The sequence below is a fragment of the Rhincodon typus genome, chromosome 13 (genome assembly GCF_021869965.1).
Source record: "Rhincodon typus isolate 14 chromosome 13, sRhiTyp1.1, whole genome shotgun sequence".
Taxonomy (NCBI): Eukaryota; Metazoa; Chordata; class Chondrichthyes; order Orectolobiformes; family Rhincodontidae; genus Rhincodon; species Rhincodon typus.
Genome location: NC_063344.1, coordinates 33,111,486 through 33,132,129, shown reverse-complemented (window position 1 = coordinate 33,132,129; position 20,644 = coordinate 33,111,486). Strand labels below are relative to the sequence as shown.

The following is a 20,644-nucleotide window of genomic DNA, read 5'->3' as shown; positions in this document are numbered from 1 at the left end:
CTTACAAATAAACCTATTTTACAGAATTGGACTTTCTGAAGTTACACTATACAACTGCCATAGATACTTGTGTAAAATTTGACCCTGTGATTTTTTTTTACCTCTATATCTTCCTGGGACAAACATTAAAATCTTATGTATTACATGTAAATAGATACAAAGGATTAAAAAGGTGGAATGACAAATTGTGAACTTGAAACTTCTGAATACAATCACAATTACGTTGATAATGTTGGAGGATTCCATTTATTTCAGTGTTGTCAAGGTTGAAAGAAATTACAAGATGCCCAGAAGAAACATGCTGTGCTGAACATTTCTATTTGGATCACAATCCTACATAGTATCAGTTCTGGATTGAGAACACAGAAATGGGTGCACTGGAATCAATTTCCATTTAGTAACAGTGGGGAGATTATGGAAACAGGAGGCTCAATAGGAGAACTCAGAGCGATGGACATCCAAAAACCCAAGTACAAGAGATGGCCACTGTTGAGGAAGGGAGGAGACCATGGTGGCACCTCTAAATGGAAGTGTTTCACAGAATTGTGGAAATTAAAAATGGTGCACGGCTACAGTTGCCAGGCCATCATAGTGATGCTCCTCCATAGAATTGGGCTTGCTGCCATAGTTATGAACATTGTATCACTGCCCCATTTACAAGACATTGCAGCTCCAAGCTGGGATGACCAAGACAACAGGTCCTGATCCCCAGCTCACCAATAGGAAGTCATCTTCAGTTACTGCCGAGTTGGCCCTGAGCAGCACGGTGGCTCAGTGGTTAGCACTGGTGCCTCACAGTGCCAGGTTTGATTCCAGCCTTAGGTGACTGTTTGTGTGGAGCTTGTACGTTCTCCTTATGTCTGCATGGGATTCCAGTGGGTGCTCCAGTTTCCTCCAACAGTCCAAATTTGTGCTAGTTAGGAGAATTGGCCATGCAAAATTGCCCAGTAATGTCCAGGAATATGCAGATTAGGTGGGGTAGCCATGGTAAATTTGGGATTCTGGGGATAGGGTGGGGGGCTGGATCTGGGTGGGAAGCTCTTCGAAGGGTTGGTGTAGACTCGGCAGACTGAATGGCATGTTTCTGCACTGTAGCGATTTTTGATTTTATATCTCTGGTAAGATTGCTCAGAAACAAGCACATGAATATACAACCTTTGCTATAGATCTCACCTTCCCCCTCCAACCCTATGCAGCTGGAAAAAGAGAGTCCATATTGGTCCTGGAGATTTGATCCATAAGCAACATCTATCACAAACTGGGAATTGAAGGTGGAGTTAAAGTGACAAAGCATATTTGATCATGGTTACACATGTGCAGAAAACAGAGGTGTTCAGCAAAATTTATCAGTTAAGAGTACAGTGGGTCACACATGGTTGCTGGGCCCTAAAAATCAGTTGGAATTGGTGAATGTGTAGGTGTTGCAACTTCTTTATTTGCATGAAAAGATCAGTCCACAAAAAGTGAAAGACAATTCGTTTACAAAATGGTACAGGAAGAGGAAAACGTGTGTGGAAGTGGAGACCAATATCCACTGCATCACCAAAATCACCTACTTCCATCTCCATACAATCTTCCATATGTTAGGCAACAGATACCCCAGCCATGCTTTTATCATTTCGAACTTGACTATTCAAAATACTCCTGGCCCCTCCCATAACCACCCTCAACTCATCTAAAGATCAGCAAAACATCCCGATTTGCATCATCAACTTTACATCTGATGCCATTACGCTTGCTAACCTGAAATGGTTCTCAAAATAACACTGCTTCAAATATAAGATTCCTACCCTTGTATTCCACGACCTTGTCCCTCCTACGCCATTTCTGAAATCTAGTTCATCAAATCAACCCTCAAGATTATCTGCATTGCTCCATCTCTGGCCTCTTGACAGTTGTAATTTTCTCTTTCCCTAATTTGCTGTGTGCCTCCAGTCATCTAGATTCAGAGGTTTCAAATTCCCTCCATGAACCACTCCAATTCTTTAATATGCTCCTTCAAATGTACTGTTTTGATCAAACTTCGTTAACTTATCCTAAAGTGTGGATTATTGTCAAATTCAATCTGCTTATATGGCTGCAAAATATTTTGGACATTTCATTATGCTGTATAGTTCTGCTGTGGGTAACAGAAGCAGTAGATGAGTATGCGATGAATGCTGAGGTTGTTAAAACGGGAAGAAAGAACTGGGATATTCCATCAGGGTTGTTGGTGGGGTTAGGGAACAAAGTTATGCAATTAGTATTAGGAGAAACGTAAGAGTTGGGATTTCTCCCAAAGGTCACGTTGATCACTGCAGAAGGAAATCCTTAGCTGAGAAAGAAATTGACATTTTTACCTGGTGTTAACTTCATCCTAAAGGCAAAATCCCTACAATGGTCATCTAGAAATGAGGCATACTTAATTCGTATATTCTTTACTGAGCCCATAACATTCCAGCCTTTTAAGTTAAATTTTCAGTTCATGGGTCATGACAGTCAAACATGCCATAGCATTACATAATAACACAAGAAAGGGATTTGTTGCCCTGCACAGTCAGTAAGGAGCACAATTCTGAAGGCAACTTCAGCTGAGTGAGATGAAGGCCGAGCGAGTGAACTGGAAATTTGGTTCAAGTGGGAATTTGGTGCAAAGGGACAGAGGTGCTTTAACTAAGAATGACTACGAAACATAAATTCTCCAGAATGAGAGCAAGTGGGAGAGGCCTACCTGCAGTGAGACAAGTGACAAAGAGACCTCATGAAACACAGCAAGACACAAACGCAGGTAAAGACGAGTAGGGTTGGTGAACACTTCCATTCCTTAAATTAAAAGTAAAGTTTTCTTCTCTAGTTTCTAAAAAATAGCTAGTTATGTATAAGATTGATACTGATAAAACTTTCATTAATAAAAATATAATTACAATAAAGTGTAAACAGCAGGAAATCTGAAGTAATTAATTTATTAATTAAATCAATAGATAACGATGGCAGGATTAGGTTGTAGACTTGCTTGCCAAGCCAATGTGTTTGACTGCAAATGTTTCGTCACCCTGCTAGGTAACATCATCAGTGCACCTCCGGTGAAGCATTGGTATTCTGTTCCGCTTTTTATGAATATGCCTCGGTTTGCTGAGGTGGTTGGCATTACTTACGGTTCTGTTTTTCAGTGGTTTGTATATCAGGTCCAGTTCAATGTGTTTGTTGGAGTTCCAGTTGGAATGACAGGGCCCCGGGAATTCCCTGGCATGTCTCTGTTTAGCTTGTGCTAATATAGATATGTTGTCCCACTCAAATTCGCGTCCTTCTTTGTCCACGTGTATAGTGACCAGTGAGAATTGGTCGTGTCTCTTAGAGGCTAGTTGATGTTTGTGTATCCTTATTGCCTGTGTTCTTCCAGTTTGGCCTATGTCATGTTTCTCACAGTCCTTGCATGGTATTTTGTATATTACAGTAGTGTTATTGGTTGTAGGTATGGGGTCCTTTACATTCATCGCAGGGTGGTTGTTGGTTTTTTGGCTACCCTGATATGTAGGGGTCTGAGTGGTCTTGTGGTCATCTCTGATATGTCTCGGATGTACGGTAGGGTGACTAGTGTGTCTGGCCGTGTTGTGACTTCTTGTTGTGGTCTGTCGCAGAGGTAATGGTGGATTGTTCTTTTTAGGTATCCATTCCTTTTAAAAACCTCTGTTCCTGTTCTGCTTTGCTCAATTCTGGGTTGCTATAGTGTGTTGTGGCCTGTTTGAATAATGTCCTGATGCAGCTCTTTTGATGGGTGTTGGGGTGGTTGCTGGAGTAATTAAGTATCTGGTCCGTATGTGTGTCTTTCTGTATACACCAGCCTGGAGTTCCCGTTGTTCTTCTGTTCTACCATTATGTCTAGGAAGAGTAGTCGGTTATTGTTCTCTTTTTCTCAAACATTCTCAAAAACTTTAGACGGCAGGATTGTTGATGCTGGTGCTGCATGTGGAAGCTGCTGGACTCCAAGTTGATCCAGAGTGAACACACAGTCACACAGCACGGAAACAGTCCAACCAGTCCATGCCGAGCATAATACCAAACAACACTAGTCCCACTTGCCTGATCCTGGCCCATCTCCTTCTAAACCTTTCCAATTCATGTACTTAATGAAGTGCATTTTAAATGTTGTAACTGTGTCCACATCCACCATTTCCTCAGGAAGTTCATTCCATACACAAACCAGCCTCTGTTAAAAAAAAATGCCCTTCATGTCTTTCTCAAATCTCTCCCCTCTACTGCCCCTAGTCTTGAAATCCCCCATCCTAGGGAAAAAAAACATTAACCATTAACCCTATCTATAACCCTTATGATTTTATAAACCTCTAAGGTGTTAAAGAGAGGTGTTCAAACCCCTCTGATAATTAAAACCGAAACACACAGAGAAGCTCACCTCGCCTCGTAATTTGCTAAAGGAAATGGGAAAAATGGTATAACCTGACTTTCACCTCCCAATCTACTATAAAGGAGAGGTTAAATGTAATGAAATTCTTTCACTCACTCTATAAGCAACAAGTAACAATTTAATTATCTAACTTTAAAAGTGAACAAATTAACAGACTTACTAACAAACCGAACAATTCCCCCTTAACTACTAACTAATCCCAAATAAAACAAAATTCTAATGGCATGCTGTTCCAATAAATGCAAGTCCCACGTATATAAATCAAAGTAATAAGAAAAAATAATTAAAACTTAGACCCTCAAAACTACAGTCAGGATGCGTCTTCCAGAATACTCTATGCCCTCTTCGCTGATCCTCAGCCAGGAACGCCTTTCTCCATCAAATTCTGGTGTCAGGAATATTAGGTAAGAGTGCAGTGGTACCTTTCAGATGGTAATTGATCAGAGAGCTTAATTCTATGTGAGATTTCTATGTGAGCCAGAGTTTTACTCTTCCAATGGCAGTTTGCTCTCACACTGATTTTCAAAAACCCTCTTCTTATATACTCTTGATGACCTGTCAACTTTCTTATATTAGAATTGGTCCTAGGTTGTCAACACCATCAGATTTAAATTGAATTGGTTTTCAGTGTCTAAGTGCCTGGTTTAGATTAATTGGCTGATATTCAAATAAGTTGCCTTAATATCAAAACAAGCCTAGGTTTCTAACCACATAGCCAATTGATACAGATGTTTCAATATCAGAACTGTCTGTACACTTGCAGCTGCTTGCAGACATTTCTGCCTAAATCTCCAGGCTTAGAAAAGCACATCACCTCTTAAAAGGTACTACACACTCTTCCCCCTACCATTTTTACAAACAAATTTAACTTGCTGCCTTCCAATTCATAAGTACTTTACATAACTTTGCAACAAAGGTCACTTCTCAAACCCCTACTCTCCAAGGAAAGAAGTCCCAGCCTAACTAGTCTTTCTTTATAACTCAAACCTTCCATACTCAGCAACATCCTGGTAAATCTCTTCTGAACCCACTCTAGCTGACTAATATCCTTCCTTAATAAATAATGTTTGCAGCATAAGAACCTTTGGATTCAAGCTGAGGAGCTGAACTCTGAGTTGCAAACATTGTACCACATCAGGGAAGGGGAAATTTACCTGGACACTTTGCTCCAAAGGGTGGTCATATCCCTCAGGCTAGGTAATTCAAATTTGGTCTATGATCAGGAAGGTTGCAACTGCAAGTGAAGCAGATGTGGGCATGCAGGGATAACCTTCAAAGAGTCTTGGCCTCTGCAATTTTCCAATAAATATGAGGTTCTTGCACACTGTACAGTGGATGAGGGAACTGACCATGGCACCACTGTAGACAAAGACATTCAAGTGGGATGAGGAAATAGGAATGTAGTAGTGGTAGGAGCCAGTATTATTAGGGGATAAATTCTGTTCTGTGCAGCAATCAGTTTAAGTAACAAAGACTGTGTTGCCTGCGTGGTGCCAGAATTAAGGACATCCCCTTGGGGCCGCCAAACTTGGAGTGGGAGAGTACGGATCCCGTTGTTTTCATCCAAGTTGATACCAGTGAAATTCATAGCTTTAGAAAGGACAAACTGAACAGTTAGAAGCTAAATTAGAAAGCAGAACCTCCAAAGCAGTAATCTCTTGATTATTACTCGAACCATGGGCAAATTGGCATGTACAAATAAATTCAAGGAGTTAATTTCGTGGCTCAAACATCGGTGTGGGAGAAATAAGATTTAGTTCATGGAACACTGGAATAAAAGGGAGGTGTTCCATGGGACAGGTTTCACTTGAACTGCATTGGGACAGTATCTTGGCAAGCTAAATAACTAGGGCTGCAAAAAAAGGGCTTTAAGTTCAAAAGGGGGAAAATGTAGATTTTCGAAAAAAAAAGGATATGGCAGTATTCCAGGCAGTGTACAAACATAAAAAAAAAGTAAATAAAGTCAAAGGAGGAAAATAATAAAAAGGCACATCTAATTGTTCTTCACTTGAACATCCATGATATTTGAAACTAAGCTAATGAAATAACGGCAAAACTTAAAGTTAATAGATATGAATATACAACAATTACAGAGACATGGCTATATGAAGGTCAAAGCAGAGAACTAAGTATTTTGGATATGTGACTTTCAGAAGGACAGTAAGGAAGAAAGGTTTATTAGTACAGGATGGATAAAGCACATTACCAATAAACGATCCCGAATTGGAAGAAGTAGGATCCATGTGACTCAAAGTAATAAATAACGAGAGCAAGGAGGATAAGTCTATAAGCCCACTAACAGTAGCTATACTGTAGGACACAGACTAAATCAAGAGATAATGAGGGCATGTAAAACAAGCTGTACATAAATCAAGTGCAATTTTAATCTTCATATGGATTGTGAAAATCAGATTCACAGAGGTAGCCATAAGGAGGAATTCACAGAGGACATGTTTCCTGGAACAATATGTTGTGGATCCGACCAAGCTCAGGGCAGTCTGGATCTGGTGACTTGTCATGAGGAAAATTTAATAAATGATCTCAGACCAGACGTTCCCATAGGAGACAGTGACCATAAGACAGTAGAATTTAGCAATCAGTTTGAGAAGGAGAAACTTGGGTCAGAAACAACACAATTTGATTGCAACACTCACACTCACTCGCTCTCTCACACACAATCAAATAAGGGTAATTACAATGGATTGAGAACAGAACTACTGGAATTGCCTGGGAAAGGAGTTTAACAGAAAACAGAGTTGAGAAACAATGGCAGACATTTAATAATCCATGACTCAAAACAAAGATATAGTGCAGTGAGAAAGAAGAGTTGTCGGAACAGGTTTGCCAACAATGATTAACCAGAAAAGTTCAGGAGAGCTTCAAATTGAAATGAAACATTAGTGGGAAGCCAGGCAATTGGGAAAGCTTGAAAAAAAAACAAAAGATGACCAAAAAAAAGGGATAAAATAAAATTTTGGATAAACTTGCAAGTAATAGCAAGGCAGATAGTAAGAGCTCCTTTAAATAGATAAAAAGGAAGAGAGGAGCCAAAGAGAACATGGGCACTTTAGAGAACAAAACTGGAGAAATAAAGGGAACCAGAAAATGGTAGAGGAGTTGAATAAATACTTTGCAACAGTCTTCATGGTAGAAGACATCAATAGCATTCTAAAATCACTAAATAATCATGGGGCAAAAAAAGGGGGAGAAGAAATAAAGACAATAACTATCACTTGAGAAAAAAGTGCTAGGAAAACTAAAGGGGCTAAAAGCCAATAGGTGCCCTGGTCCTGAAGGGATACATTCTGGGATATTAAAAGAAGTAGCTACAGATATAGTGGCTGCACTGGTAGTAATCTTCAAACAATCTTTAGATTCTGGAAAAAAAGTGTTAGACAACTAGAAAAATGCAAATGTGACACCCTTGTTTAAAAAAGGAAGGAAAAAAACAGGTACATATAGGCTAATTAAATCAACATCTGTGATAGGGAAAATTTCTAATATAAAGGATGTAAAGCAGAGCATTAAGAAATACATAAAATAATCAGGCAGAGTTCGCATGGCTTCGTGAAGGGGAAATCATGTCTGAAAAATTTATTAGAATTCTTTGAGAAGGTAACAAGCAGGATAGATAAAGGGAAGCAGTGGATGTAAGATATTTGGATTACCACATTAAGTTACTTCATAACAGCCCATGGTGTTGGACATAGTATATTTTCACAGATAAAGAATTGATTACTAATAGAAGACACAGATTTGGGATAAGGAGGGTGGACATTTTCAAGATGTAAACCTGTAACTAGTGGAATGCCATATGGATCAGTGTATGGCCACAATTATTTACAAATATATATTAATGACTTGGATGAGAAAAGTGAATGCACTATAGCCAAGTTTACAAATGACACAGAAATAGGTAGAAAGGGAAGTGGTTAGCATGACACAAAGAGTCTGCAGAAGGATATAGTGAAATTAAGCCAGTGGGCCAAAAACTTGGCAGACTGAATATAATGGGGGAAAATGTGAGGTTAGATAATTTGGCAGAAAGAAGAAAGGAGCTGAATGCTATTAAAATGGAAGACTGCTAAAGCACAGAAGGATTTGGCAGTCCACGTAGATAAATCACAAGAGTTTACCACACAAGTTGAGCAGATAATTGGGAAAGAAAAAGGAATGTTGCTCTTTAAATCAAAGGAATGGAGTATGAAAATAGGGAGGTCTTGCTAAAAAGCAAAGCTTATACAAGGCATTAATTAGCCCACAACTGGAATACTGTGAACCATTTTGGTTCCCTTCCCCAAGGAAATATATGCTGGGATTGGAGGTAGTCCAGAGAAGGTTCACATGGTTGATCCCAGGTATGGAAAGATTGTCTTATGTGGAAAGGTTGAGTAGGTTCGGCCTGAACTCACTGAAGTTTAAAAGAATAAGAGGAAACGTTGTTAAAACATGCAAGATTCTTAGAGAACTTGAAAGAGTTGATGCAGAGAAGCTGCTTCCCCTTGTGAGACAGACTGAAGCCAGTTGGCACAATCTCAGATTAGGCAGCTGCCCAGCTAGGATGGAGATGAAGAGGAATTTCTTCTCAGAAAATAGTAAATCTATGGAATTCTTTACCACAGAAGGCTGTCAAGACTTGGTCATTAAGTATATTCATAGCTGAAACAGATTTTTAATCAGTAAGAAAATCAAGGGTTATGAGGATAAAGCAGGAAAGTAGAATTGAGGATGGTCAGATCAGTCATGATCTCATTGAAGGGTGGAACACACTCGATGGGCTAAATGTCTTATGTTGTGATACAATAAAGAAAAGCATTTTTTTCCTCTGAAAAAGACTTTGTATCCTGTGTTCCCGTATACCCTCTTCCTCTTCATTCACTATTTTTAACATTGTAATTTTCCCTGCAACTAATACAGTCAAATCAATTTCTTGCAGTATTAGGTTTATTGCAGAGATGTGGAAACTATCACCAATCATGTATTATTTATGATGAACGCGAATGTGCTTCAATTGTTTCAAACATGTCAATCTTTCACAAGTAATGAGTCACAGCAACTATATGCATAATCTCAATTTATATATAAAAATGTCACTCACACAAATTTTCTCACAGTATATACAATAGTTGGTTTCTAACCAATCTACTGGTGAAAAGTAACTTACCTGTTCTGACGACAACAGCTTTGACAAGTTCCCCAGTGTAAAACCGTGTCTGGATTACAGTACTACCACAGAAGAGAGTGTACCGTTTGTGCTGTTCTGGATTGTAGATTTCATCTTCTTCAAGACCTTTGAAATTCTTATTTGGATTTGGTAAATTGATTTTTGTTACAGGAACACTTTCACCTTTATTAAAAGGAAAAGTAAGGATCATCTGAGTGCCATTACCATGTTTCACGTCAGTAACTGACTAGGAGCAGCCAATGCTGTATTAATGTGCCAACAAGAAATTGGGCTGAATGTGCTAGAACTAATTTCAGGCTGAGCTGAACTCAAGCGCATAAATGTTTTACCCAAATACAACAGCTAACAGTTATGGCACAAGCATTAATACTTCTGAAGGATTTTCCACTCTAACTACGACTGAAATTATCCTCCATGAGTATCAGTTATCTTCAAAGGTATAAACTAGATAAATTGATTATTAAACACGGGCTAAATTGTATTGAAAGGTGAATCAGTTATTCAGCCGCTTGAACTTGTTCTGATATTCAACAAGGTAACTGCTGATCTGTACCTTAACTCCATTTATTTATCTTTGATAAATTCAGCGCCCATAACAAATAAAAAAATTCTGACAAATTTTGTTGTTTGATCAATTTGGATATTGAAAGCCAATGAAGTATCTGTCACAATGCAAATCTCAAAGAAAAAATATTTATCTATTGCTAAATTAAGTGATCATTCAAAACTCATTGGCTCTAGGGATTTAAATTTCTTAAGAATACCACACTTCACCACATACTATTTGAAAAATATCTACGATAACCAGTATATTAATAATCAGAAATGAAGCAAGTCAGTAAATTAGCAGTATCACTGAATAACCTGTTTTCATTATTCTTTCACAGATGTGGTGTCACTGGTTAGGCCAGCATTTACTGACCATCCCTAATTAGAGTCATAGAGATATACAGCACGGAAACAGGCCCTTCGGTCCAACTTGTCCATGCCGACCAGATATCCTAAATAAAACCAGTGCCATTTGCCAGCATTTGGCCCATATCCCTCTAAACCTTTCCCATTCATTTACCCTTCCTATTCATATACCCTTCCAGATGCCTTTTAAATGTTGGAATTGTACCAGCCGGCACCATTTCCTTTGGCATCTCATTCCATACATGCACCACCCTCTGCATGAAAAAGTTGCCTCTTAAGTCCATTTTAAATTTTTTTCCTCTCACCTTAAATCTATGCCCTCTAGTTTTGGATTCCCCCACCCCAGGGAAAAGACCTTGTCTATTTACCTTATCCATTCCCCTCATGATTTTATAAACCTGTATAAGGTCACCCCTCAGCCTCCGAAGCTCTAGGGAAAATAACCCCAGTCTATTCAGCCTCTCCCTGTAGCTCAAACCCTCCTGGCAACATCCTTGTAAATCTTTTCTGAACCCTTTCAAGTTTCACAATATCCTTCCTATAACAGGAAGACCAGAAATGCAAGCAGTATTCCAATAGTGGCCTAACCAATTACCCTGTAGACGGTGGTGGTGAATCAGCTTTTTGAACTGCTGCAGGCCATATGGCACAGGAACACCCACAATGCTGTTATGAAGGGAGTTCTAGGATTCTGATCTAACCACAGTTAAGGAATAGCATTTTGGTTCCAAGACAAGGGACTTGATAGGGAACTTTCAGCTGGTGCTATTTCTATCTTTCAGCTTCTCTTCTCCTTCCAGGTGGTATTTTATTTAATACCTCATTACAGTGCATTTAAAACTTCTTTCCCATTGTATTTTAGGAATATAAAAATGCAGGTTCCAAAAATCTTCTAAAGTGCATTTGGCAAATGCAAAAAACCAAACGTTTTCAATCAACCACTTCTTTAAATATGTATCCAATTCTTTTAAATCTTCCCCGCAATATTAGGTGCCGTTGTCTCCCTGTCCAACACAGTCACCTATCCTCTATACAAGACCATTAAGAATAAGCTGTATTGCATCTTTGTCTTTTTCTTCTGCTTGAACCATTTCCTTGGTTTTAGACTTTGTGTCAATGTGAAAGATGTTATCAGTGTTCAATTTCATTATTCCTATTAAGAATAAAGAATAGCTGAATAGTATCTTCCTTGAGAATTTAATGGAATGCAGCCAATATTTTCAGAATTAGCCACAGAACTATGCACAATTTAATTGCACCCAATGTATAATTATTTACCTGTCAACATGCTTTCATTGACAATGCAAGTGCCATTGAGCAGCACTGAATCACAAGGCATTATGGTCCCATTCGTTGGAATGACTATAATATCACCAGGCACCAGATCTGTAGACAAAGTTTCTTCTATTTCTGAAAGATTTAGTAAACCAGGGTGTTTTATTTCCCATTGTATGTTAATACAACAACAAAATACAAACCACGTCCTTTAAATTTTACGTAGAAATCGAATCGCACCAGACGAGCTAACACACATACTATGTAAGCTTTTTAATTCCTTCTGTTCCAGAGTTTCCCAATTCATCTTTGCTCCTTAAGAGCAAAAGATGTAGCAGTAGAATTAGGCCATTTGGTCCATTGAGTCTGTTCCACCTTTTGATCATGGCTGATATGTTTCTCAACCCCATTCTCTTGCCTACTGCCCATAATCTTTGATTCCCTTACTAATCAAGAACCTATCCATCTCTATCTTAAATACACTCAACGACTTGACCTCCACAGCATTCTGCAGCAATGAGTTCCACAGATTTACCAACCTCCGGCTGAAAACATTTCTGCTCATCTCAATTCCAATGGTCGTTCCTTCACTCTAAAGCAGTACCCTCAGAACCTGGTCTCTTCTACTAGTGGAAAATCTTCTCTACATCCACTATATCCAGGCCTCTCAGTATTCTGTAAGCAGTCTTGAAATGAATGCCAACAGAACCTGCATGTTGACCTCAAGAGAATCCTGAACTAGGACTCCCAAGTCCCTTCGTCCCGCAGATTTCCAAAGCCTTTTCCCGTTCATAAAATAGTCAATGCCTCTACTCTTCCTATTGAAGTGTATAACCTCACACTTTACCACATTGTATCCCATCTGCCACTCTTTGCCCATTCTCCTGGCCTGTCCAAGTCCTTCTGCAGCCTCCCAATTCCCAATGCTACCTGCCCTTCCACCCATCTTTATGTCATCTTCAAACAAAGCAAAACTTCCCTCAGTTTCTTTGTCCAATTGTTAACGGTGATATGAGCAATAGGGTACTCCTGTGTTTTATTTCATATGGTGTCAGATATTTTGCAGTAAATGCAACCTAAAAGTTGACTTCAGTCATTATTCTCTCTGGCAGAAATGCATCTTTCTGTGGAAGTGATGACCATTAGATTCTATTTGGTTTGCAAAACAGATGTCAGTGACATAAGTAAACAAGGTAACATCTGTCCAAAACTAGATTCATTTGTTCATTGCCTTTCATCAGGGAATAATCGTATCAAAGACTTGTTTAGTGGTTGGGATAGCCTATTTGAAAGGTTCATTGTTGCAGATTGACAAATCATGGAATATAAAAAATTACTATTGCATCTACCACCACAACACTGGAAAGCCATGTACCTGCTGCTACCATAGGATCTGAATTGAATTGATTTGAAGCTTTGGAAAAAGAACACCATCTCTTGCCACCACATGTAAACTGGAAGTCAGTAATGCTAACATCATCATTATGAGCTTCTGCTCTCAAAATATCTTTGCATTGCTCAATACTACACATAGTCTTAATCTATAACTCAGGCAGCTATCACAGTCGCAGTCACTACAAACACCAACTCCCAATTGACAATGACCTAACTGCCAATCAGATGGACAAAAAAAGGATTTTACCTAATATGGTACAAAGCCAAGCTGAAAACAGTATATGAAGTAAGGCTTTGTAAACCACTAAGATGCATCATCATCGAAAACAGAAGACAGAAGTTAGACTTCAAACAAGAGACAAAGCACTACAGTTAACCATAAGTTTCAGACCGGTGTTCCATTGTGAAGGTGACTGCTGACCACTGCCCTTTGTTCAGTGTTACATAATATCATGTTTATTGTTGTCAACTTAATAAAGTCTGTGAAGAGTGTGAAAACACACTTGGACACGTGGCATGGTTTTGTAGCCAGTCTGAACTTAAAATTCCTTTTGGATTAGCTCCCCCAACTTAGTCTATAATTGTAACTGACCCAAGTCTTACAATTATGTTAAAACAACCCCAAATCTTATATAACCACTATAACTTGACCAGGTTAATCATTACACCTGCATACGCTAATTCATACAGGATACAGAGAATGGCCTTAGTTTCAGATCATTGAGCATTGTCTGGTGAGAGAAGCCACTTTGCTGCGGACACAAAATAAAACTGTTAAGCCTTTTCCCAACATTAACAAAGGAGGCATTCAACCATGGTTGACCACTTCAAACTAAAAAAAAACTAAAAGGACAATTTCTCACCAAAGCACATCTGATTAATCCTAGCAATTGGACTTGACCCACAATTTCAGAGACTGAAAGACATACATGTGATAAATGTTTCAAAGTTGAAAGCTACTTATTTCCTCAGATTGGGCTGGAAAGATCTTTCATTCCCAAAATATAAACTCAAATATTTTAAATATTTTAAGTTAATTAAAACCCTCCTCTTTCAAGTGTTTTAAAATTCACTTACCACTGTTTGCTCTGCACACTGAAACTCTGATAATGCTATAGGCTGCTACCATGTCATGCAACATGACATATTGCTAGAAAAAGAATTAAAGCAATTAAAATTCAACCAAATTGTAGTTACAACTAGATCTGCAAACATAACAAAACTCTAAGTTGCTGAGCTTAACTCAGCCAACACAGAAGAAGCAATGTCCATTATCACCTGGCAAATCCTAAAGCCCAAAAAGTTCACTTTACACCACCCGTGTGGTCACCTGATATAATTAGCCTAAAACAGCAATAGACATGACATGAGGATGGAGAACTTTAGAAACCATAAGTCTAAGATCACCTGTTCTTTCTAGATATACTACACTTATCCTACATTGGATAATCAGTTTAGTCAATAGAGCTGATATTGGGACCACAAAAGTGCAGCATTTCCACTCTCGTGCTTCCCCACACCCCTGTTTTCCACGCAATTACTGAAATTTAATTGTTGGTGGCATGTACAGGGAACACGAAGTATATTTTTCAGTGGTGAAATCCATCTTAGCTGACAATACTACAAGCAGTCTTTAGAAGGGCCTTCTGGTCAAATAGGGAGACTATGCATCACAGCCAAACTTTCCTTCCAAACTCCATTACTATTAACAGAAGACTTAACAAGATCACAAAGGTGTCACAGGTATTTTTTAAAATCTAATTACCACTTGCAAACAACATACATTACACTGCTCTCTTTTATGTGTGCATCATCGTTATTTGTTGAAACTAGCTTTGTCAGTTTGGCACACATTAATGGTTACAGAAGATTTGGGTCATCTCATTTATTATGAAAGGAGCAATGTTATGTATTTCTGTTAACTCTTTACTGAATTTTTCTTTCAAAACTAACATGACAGCAATATAGAAACTTACTACCATTGATTTTCTTTTCCAAACTACATGATAGGAAAAAAAAAATCAATGGCGACAAGTTTCTTCATATAGCGTCCAGTGTTCTCTCAGCAGTCTGGAGACATCGCTGCATTTATAAGTCCAGCTGGCCCTTCCTACTATCTGTTGTAAAGAATATTGTCTGAGATCACTCTCAATCCAGATACCTGAAACGTGGTAGTTGACCTTAAAAGTTCTGCAAGCGCTCAGGCACCAACACATAGAGTTGTACCCCCATGTGGTCAGTGCTGACACTGCCTTTTAAGTCCTTCATTTTTTAAAATCTTAACTGGTTATCCCAACCAATCTTCACATACTCATAATGTGAGACCCCATCACTCCTCTATGCTCCAAACACCTACCACCGTCCTCCCTTGGATACCTCTTCTACTCCTCCTCGCCCTCAACTTTACCGTCCATCACAACCCTCAGCACAAATTCATCTCCCATGCGAGCTGCCATTCTTCTTACCCCTTCCCTTGTTCTGTAAAGTTCAAAAAGGAAAACCACTGACCTCAGACATAACTGTACAAAGCTAAATGGTGCATGCCACTTTTAAACAAATTAAATCCAAGATTCTCATACACCACTGACTTTATCTTAAAGGCAAGAATTCATTTTTTTTTATAAAATTAAATGGAAGTGTTCATGGTATGCAAACATATGACAAGTGCAACCCACCACAGGAAGGTGAGGCCCGAGACATCACAAACAACACCTATGAATCCATCACTGCTTCTCAAGCCACCCAGAAAATAGTGATTTCACCTCTGGCCTAATTCAGTCAATACCATCCAAACCGCCTCACCAACCAACATTCTCCTTTGTCATGTCTCAAATAACTCATATATTCTACCCAAAATGAAGAGTGTAGGTAGGCAGTTAAAATGGCTACAGAGTACTTGTTACTCAATTTCCATTGCTTATCACTTAACCTTTCAGAAGGTCCAGCCAGAGAAAGTCATGGATGATATACACAAATGAGAATACAGTAACAGAGACTCAATGCAACTTAATCTCAAAATCACATTAAGGTCCATACAATGCTCGACCGAACAGGATTGGTGTCTCAGAGTCATTGAAGGCAGCAAACAAAATTACATAATTGCAATGAATTACACTAAAGGATTAATGCAGCATTGTGCTGACTGTGTTAATGTGAGAATTTCAAGCTTTTTGAGTGTTTACAATGTTTTTTGCTTCTTTAACTCTCTGACTCTTAAACTGCTCACCAAGGTAGTACTATTGCAAGTCTCACTGAGATAAGACATCAAGCAAGGACAGCAACAACTGTCTCAGTCATCAATATGAGGCACAGTTAGCATTAACAAAAAAACGATAGATACTCCAGGGCCTCAGTATCAGATGTGAGATGTTATACATGGAACAGATCTGGCCCATTCCCCAAGCCTGCACCACAGCAACCCTCAAGCCACCATAACATTATCAGGAGATCAAGGATGGATCAAATACAATCCCTTGATAAATAGAATAACAACATAATTAATGACACGTTCACCTTGATGGTCTTTTTTATATGCATTACATCAAGCTGTCCATGGACCTTCAGTGTGCAAATATCAACTGTCACCATGACTCAAGGTTCAACCTGTCCCTGGCTCTGTGAAGAAAATATCTGGCCTGACTGCTGCAGCACACGAATACAATTTCACACACACGTGGAAAAGTCTGACAACAAGTTCATCAGGTAGTGGTCAGTACATAATGTCCTAGAGGCCCTGCAGGAAAACGAGATGTATCCTATCAGACAGTTCTCCAAACAAACTGTCAAAGTCATTTGGCACAATGCCTCATTGTTAGAGCTTTCAAACAAGCATCAAGACGTAGCTTGGCTGGTGATAAGATGGTCACTCCTGTCAGATATTTTCCTGCATGCCTGGATTGTCTGCGCCAATACATGCAGCCCTTAATATGGCTATGATGGTGAAGAGACTGTCGTGCATCTCCTTTTGGAAGGTACCTTCACAAAGAATGTCTGTTGAGAAATGCAGGGGGTTTTGTGGATGCACAGTTTAGGAAACCTGGTTTGGAATTGAAGATTGGATTGGAGGGTCTGTTCCATGCTGTATGGCTTTATAACTTAGATAAAAAGGTGTAGAGCTGGATGAACACAGCAGGCCAAGCAGCATCAGAGGAGCAGGAAGGCTAACGTTTCAGAAAGAAGGGTCTAGGCCCGAAACGTCAGCCTTCCTGCTCCTCTGATGCTGCTTGGCCTGCTGTGTTCATCCAGCTCTACACCTTGTTATCTCAGATTCTCTAGCATCTGCAGTTCCTACTATCTCTGACTTTATAACGTTGCTGGAAGACCATCAACTCAAGGAAAGAGGTTATCTGGTCTGCTCAAAACCTGTTGGTCTTCCAGTGCAAAGAGTTGCCCTCAACTGAGTGTTGCAACCTAGCACAATCCAAAGTTTAGGACTATGAGTTCAGGGATGCATTAAAGCTAGAGTTCGCAAATATGCAGTCGGGAAAGGCCTTGGCCTAAGGCCATATTACACAAAGTGGGATAACATCAAAAAAAAAATCTGACTGTAAGCTTGTCACACAGTACATACAATATATGTCACTTATAATGTATTTGGATTTAGGCACCTGGGAGTGACCCAATTTAACCTAAGTGGACAGGGAGTAGCTATTTACAAATAAAACCGTGTCAGAGCAATGGAAGACATTCAAGCTTGCGGCAAATATGTTCCAGTAAAGACAAATGTTGGGATCAACTCCCTCCCTCTCATACACTTGCCTTCTCTCCCTAACACATTCTTACATGCTCTTATCTCTGCCCCCCACTCCCACCCATTTTCAACCCCTGGGCACATGGCTCCACCATCTTGACTAACTCCTCCAAAACATCTGTACAGGAAGGAGTGAACTTCCTCTTCTCTGCAACTTGGAGTCCCGCCTTCTGATGCACCCAACCCAACCGCCCCTTGAAGTCTCACTTCACCTCCTCACCCCAGCAGACTCACTACTGTTGCTCCCACTGTCTTAGAGTTCATAAAGTTCACTTGCGCAAATCACTGCTCCTCCAGTCAGAGCCATTTCTTTCCTGCATTTGCTGCTCATAGGCTCATTGGTGAGAAATATCTTTGTTTGGAAGGACATCTCTTTGTAGAATCTTCTACTTGTACTTCCTATGTTTGGAATCCCAGTCACAGGCCAAAGAGCTCCCCTTGGTGGGTCACACTTTGCTTCCTGACCTGCCTGTTGGACTAGCCTGCTTAAAATCATGTAGCACATAGTGCATTGTTCTGCTGTTAAAATAGAATTTTGTTTCAAGTAGCATATAAATTTTAATATCACGCAGTCTAAAGTGTGTAATTCCCTTGATCACTTAAAATATAAATGGTTACCCATTAGGTGAGATTTGGGAAATACTTTGTATTAGAATAACTGACCTTGAAATGTCTTGCTTCCTTACTTCTTTAAAAAATATTAATGACATTCTATCACCATTACTTGTGAATCTTACCTTTCTGATGGTATGCAGGGAGGTCACTATTGATATTAGTGACATTATGACAATTGCCACACCATAATAATAATAACCGTTAAAAGTCCAAAGAATAACACTGAAGAGTTGAAATATGTAGAAAGGATTAAGCACCTGAAAACAGAAACACAACTTATGCACTGTTAATTACATGTCCTCCAAAATTATACCTAGGTACTTCATTGCCATAAATTAAAAAGCCTTAAATATATCTAAATATATCAACATAAAAACAACCTCAATCACATTCTTTCGATTCCAAGCAACAAAACTCGGGGGAATATTTTAAAATCAAACTACTGGAAAACTGGCAAGATTCTCACAGCATTCAAATGTTCCAAGCACTTTACAGGATAAATTACTTTTAAGAATTGTTATTATCTGTGTAAGCTTTGAAAATATAAACATTTCTATAAGTATATAATATATCTGTCTGATACACAAAACATTTAAATCTCCAGTGAAAATGAGCAGGCAAAAAAAGAATAAATAGAAGATTTTCTATTTCAATTTAGATAATGTGGAATAATCTGCATTATTTAAAATTTATTAAATTAAAATATTGATAGTTTAACCTTTTAAAGTTTTGTAAAGTTACAGTTTTATCAACGATGAAGCCAGCCAGTATCTTGTCTCAGCCTTCACAGTAGAAGACATTAATGGTGTTCTAAAAATACTACATAATGAAGGGGTTGTAATCAAAATATTATAAAATCATATATGTAGATATGAACAGACGGGTCCAAAGTGAGTATAGGCCCTTTAATGTTCTGAGGAAGGGTCACTGGACCCGAAATGTTAACTCTGATTTCTCTTCATGGATGCGACCAGACCAGCTGAGCTTTTCCAGCAACTTTTGTTTTTGTTCCACATTGTCTAGGTTTAGTCATTAGTTTATTAATTAGCAACCTATCCAAAGTCTTTTTTTTAAAATCCAGCTAAATGACAACTACAGCATTATCATTGTCCATTCTCTCCATTACTTCTTCAAAATAGAGTCATGGAGTCATAGAGTTTACAGCATGGAAACAGACCCTTCAGTCCAACTTATCCATGCTGACCAAAACTGATCTAATCCCATCTGCTAGCATTTGGCTCATATCCATCTAAACCCTTCTAATTTATGTACCCATCCAGAAGCCTTTTAAATGTTCTTATTGTACCAGCCTCCACCACCTCTTCTGGCAGCTCATTCCATATACACACAATCATCTGCATGAAAATGTTGCCCTTAGATCCCTTTTAAATCTTTACCATCTCACCTTAGACCTCTGCCCTCTAGTTTTGGACTCCCCCACCTTGGGAAAAAGACCTTGGCTATTCATCCTATCCATGCCCTTCATGACTTTATAAACCTTTATAAGGTCACCACTCAGCATCTGACACTCCAGGGAAAATAGCCCAGTCTATTCAGCCTCTCCCTATAGCTCAAACCCTCCAACCTCAGCAACATCCTTTCTTTTCTGCACCCTTTCAAGTTTAACAACATCTTTCCTATAGCAGGGAGACCAGAATTGAACTCAGTATTCCAAAAGTGGCCTAACTAATGTCCTGTACAGCCACAATATGACATCCCAACTCCTATACTCAATGCACTAACCAATAAAGGCAAGTGTACTAATCACCTTCATTGTCCTGTCTGCCTGTGACTCCACCTTCTAGGAACTATGAACCTGCACCCCAGGTCTTTTTGCTTGGCAACACTCCCCAGGGCCCTCCAATAACTGTATAAGTCCTGTCCTGATTTGCCCTACTAAAATGCAAAACCTCATATTTATCTAAATTAAACTCCATCTGCCACTCCTCGGGACATTGGCCCATCTGATCAAGGTCCCATTGTACTCCGAGACAACCTCCTTCACTATCCACTACACCACTAATTTTGGTGTCATCTGCAAACTTACTAACCAATCCTCCTATATTCATATCCAAATTATTTATATAAATGACAAAAAGAGACAGTG

The 20,644-nt window shown here is 39.1% G+C and overlaps 1 protein-coding gene across 5 annotated transcripts in view; it reads right to left on the bottom strand.

Moving 5' to 3' along the window:
- The window catches only part of atp13a3 (ATPase 13A3), a 129,628-nt gene that overhangs the window by 72,123 nt on the left and 36,861 nt on the right, over positions 1–20,644 (bottom strand). For all 5 annotated transcript variants that reach the window (XR_007263487.1, XR_007263488.1, XM_048604250.1 and 2 more), the window contains exons 8-11: positions 18,660–18,794; positions 14,250–14,322; positions 11,781–11,912; positions 9,567–9,749 (exon numbers count right to left, since the gene is read on the bottom strand). Coding sequence is in view for 3 of the 5 variants with exons in the window: in XM_048604250.1 (XP_048460207.1) it covers positions 9,567–9,749; positions 11,781–11,912; positions 14,250–14,322; positions 18,660–18,794 (523 nt within the window). In the remaining 2 variants the exon portion in view is untranslated. The remainder of the gene's footprint in view (positions 1–9,566; positions 9,750–11,780; positions 11,913–14,249; positions 14,323–18,659; positions 18,795–20,644) is intronic.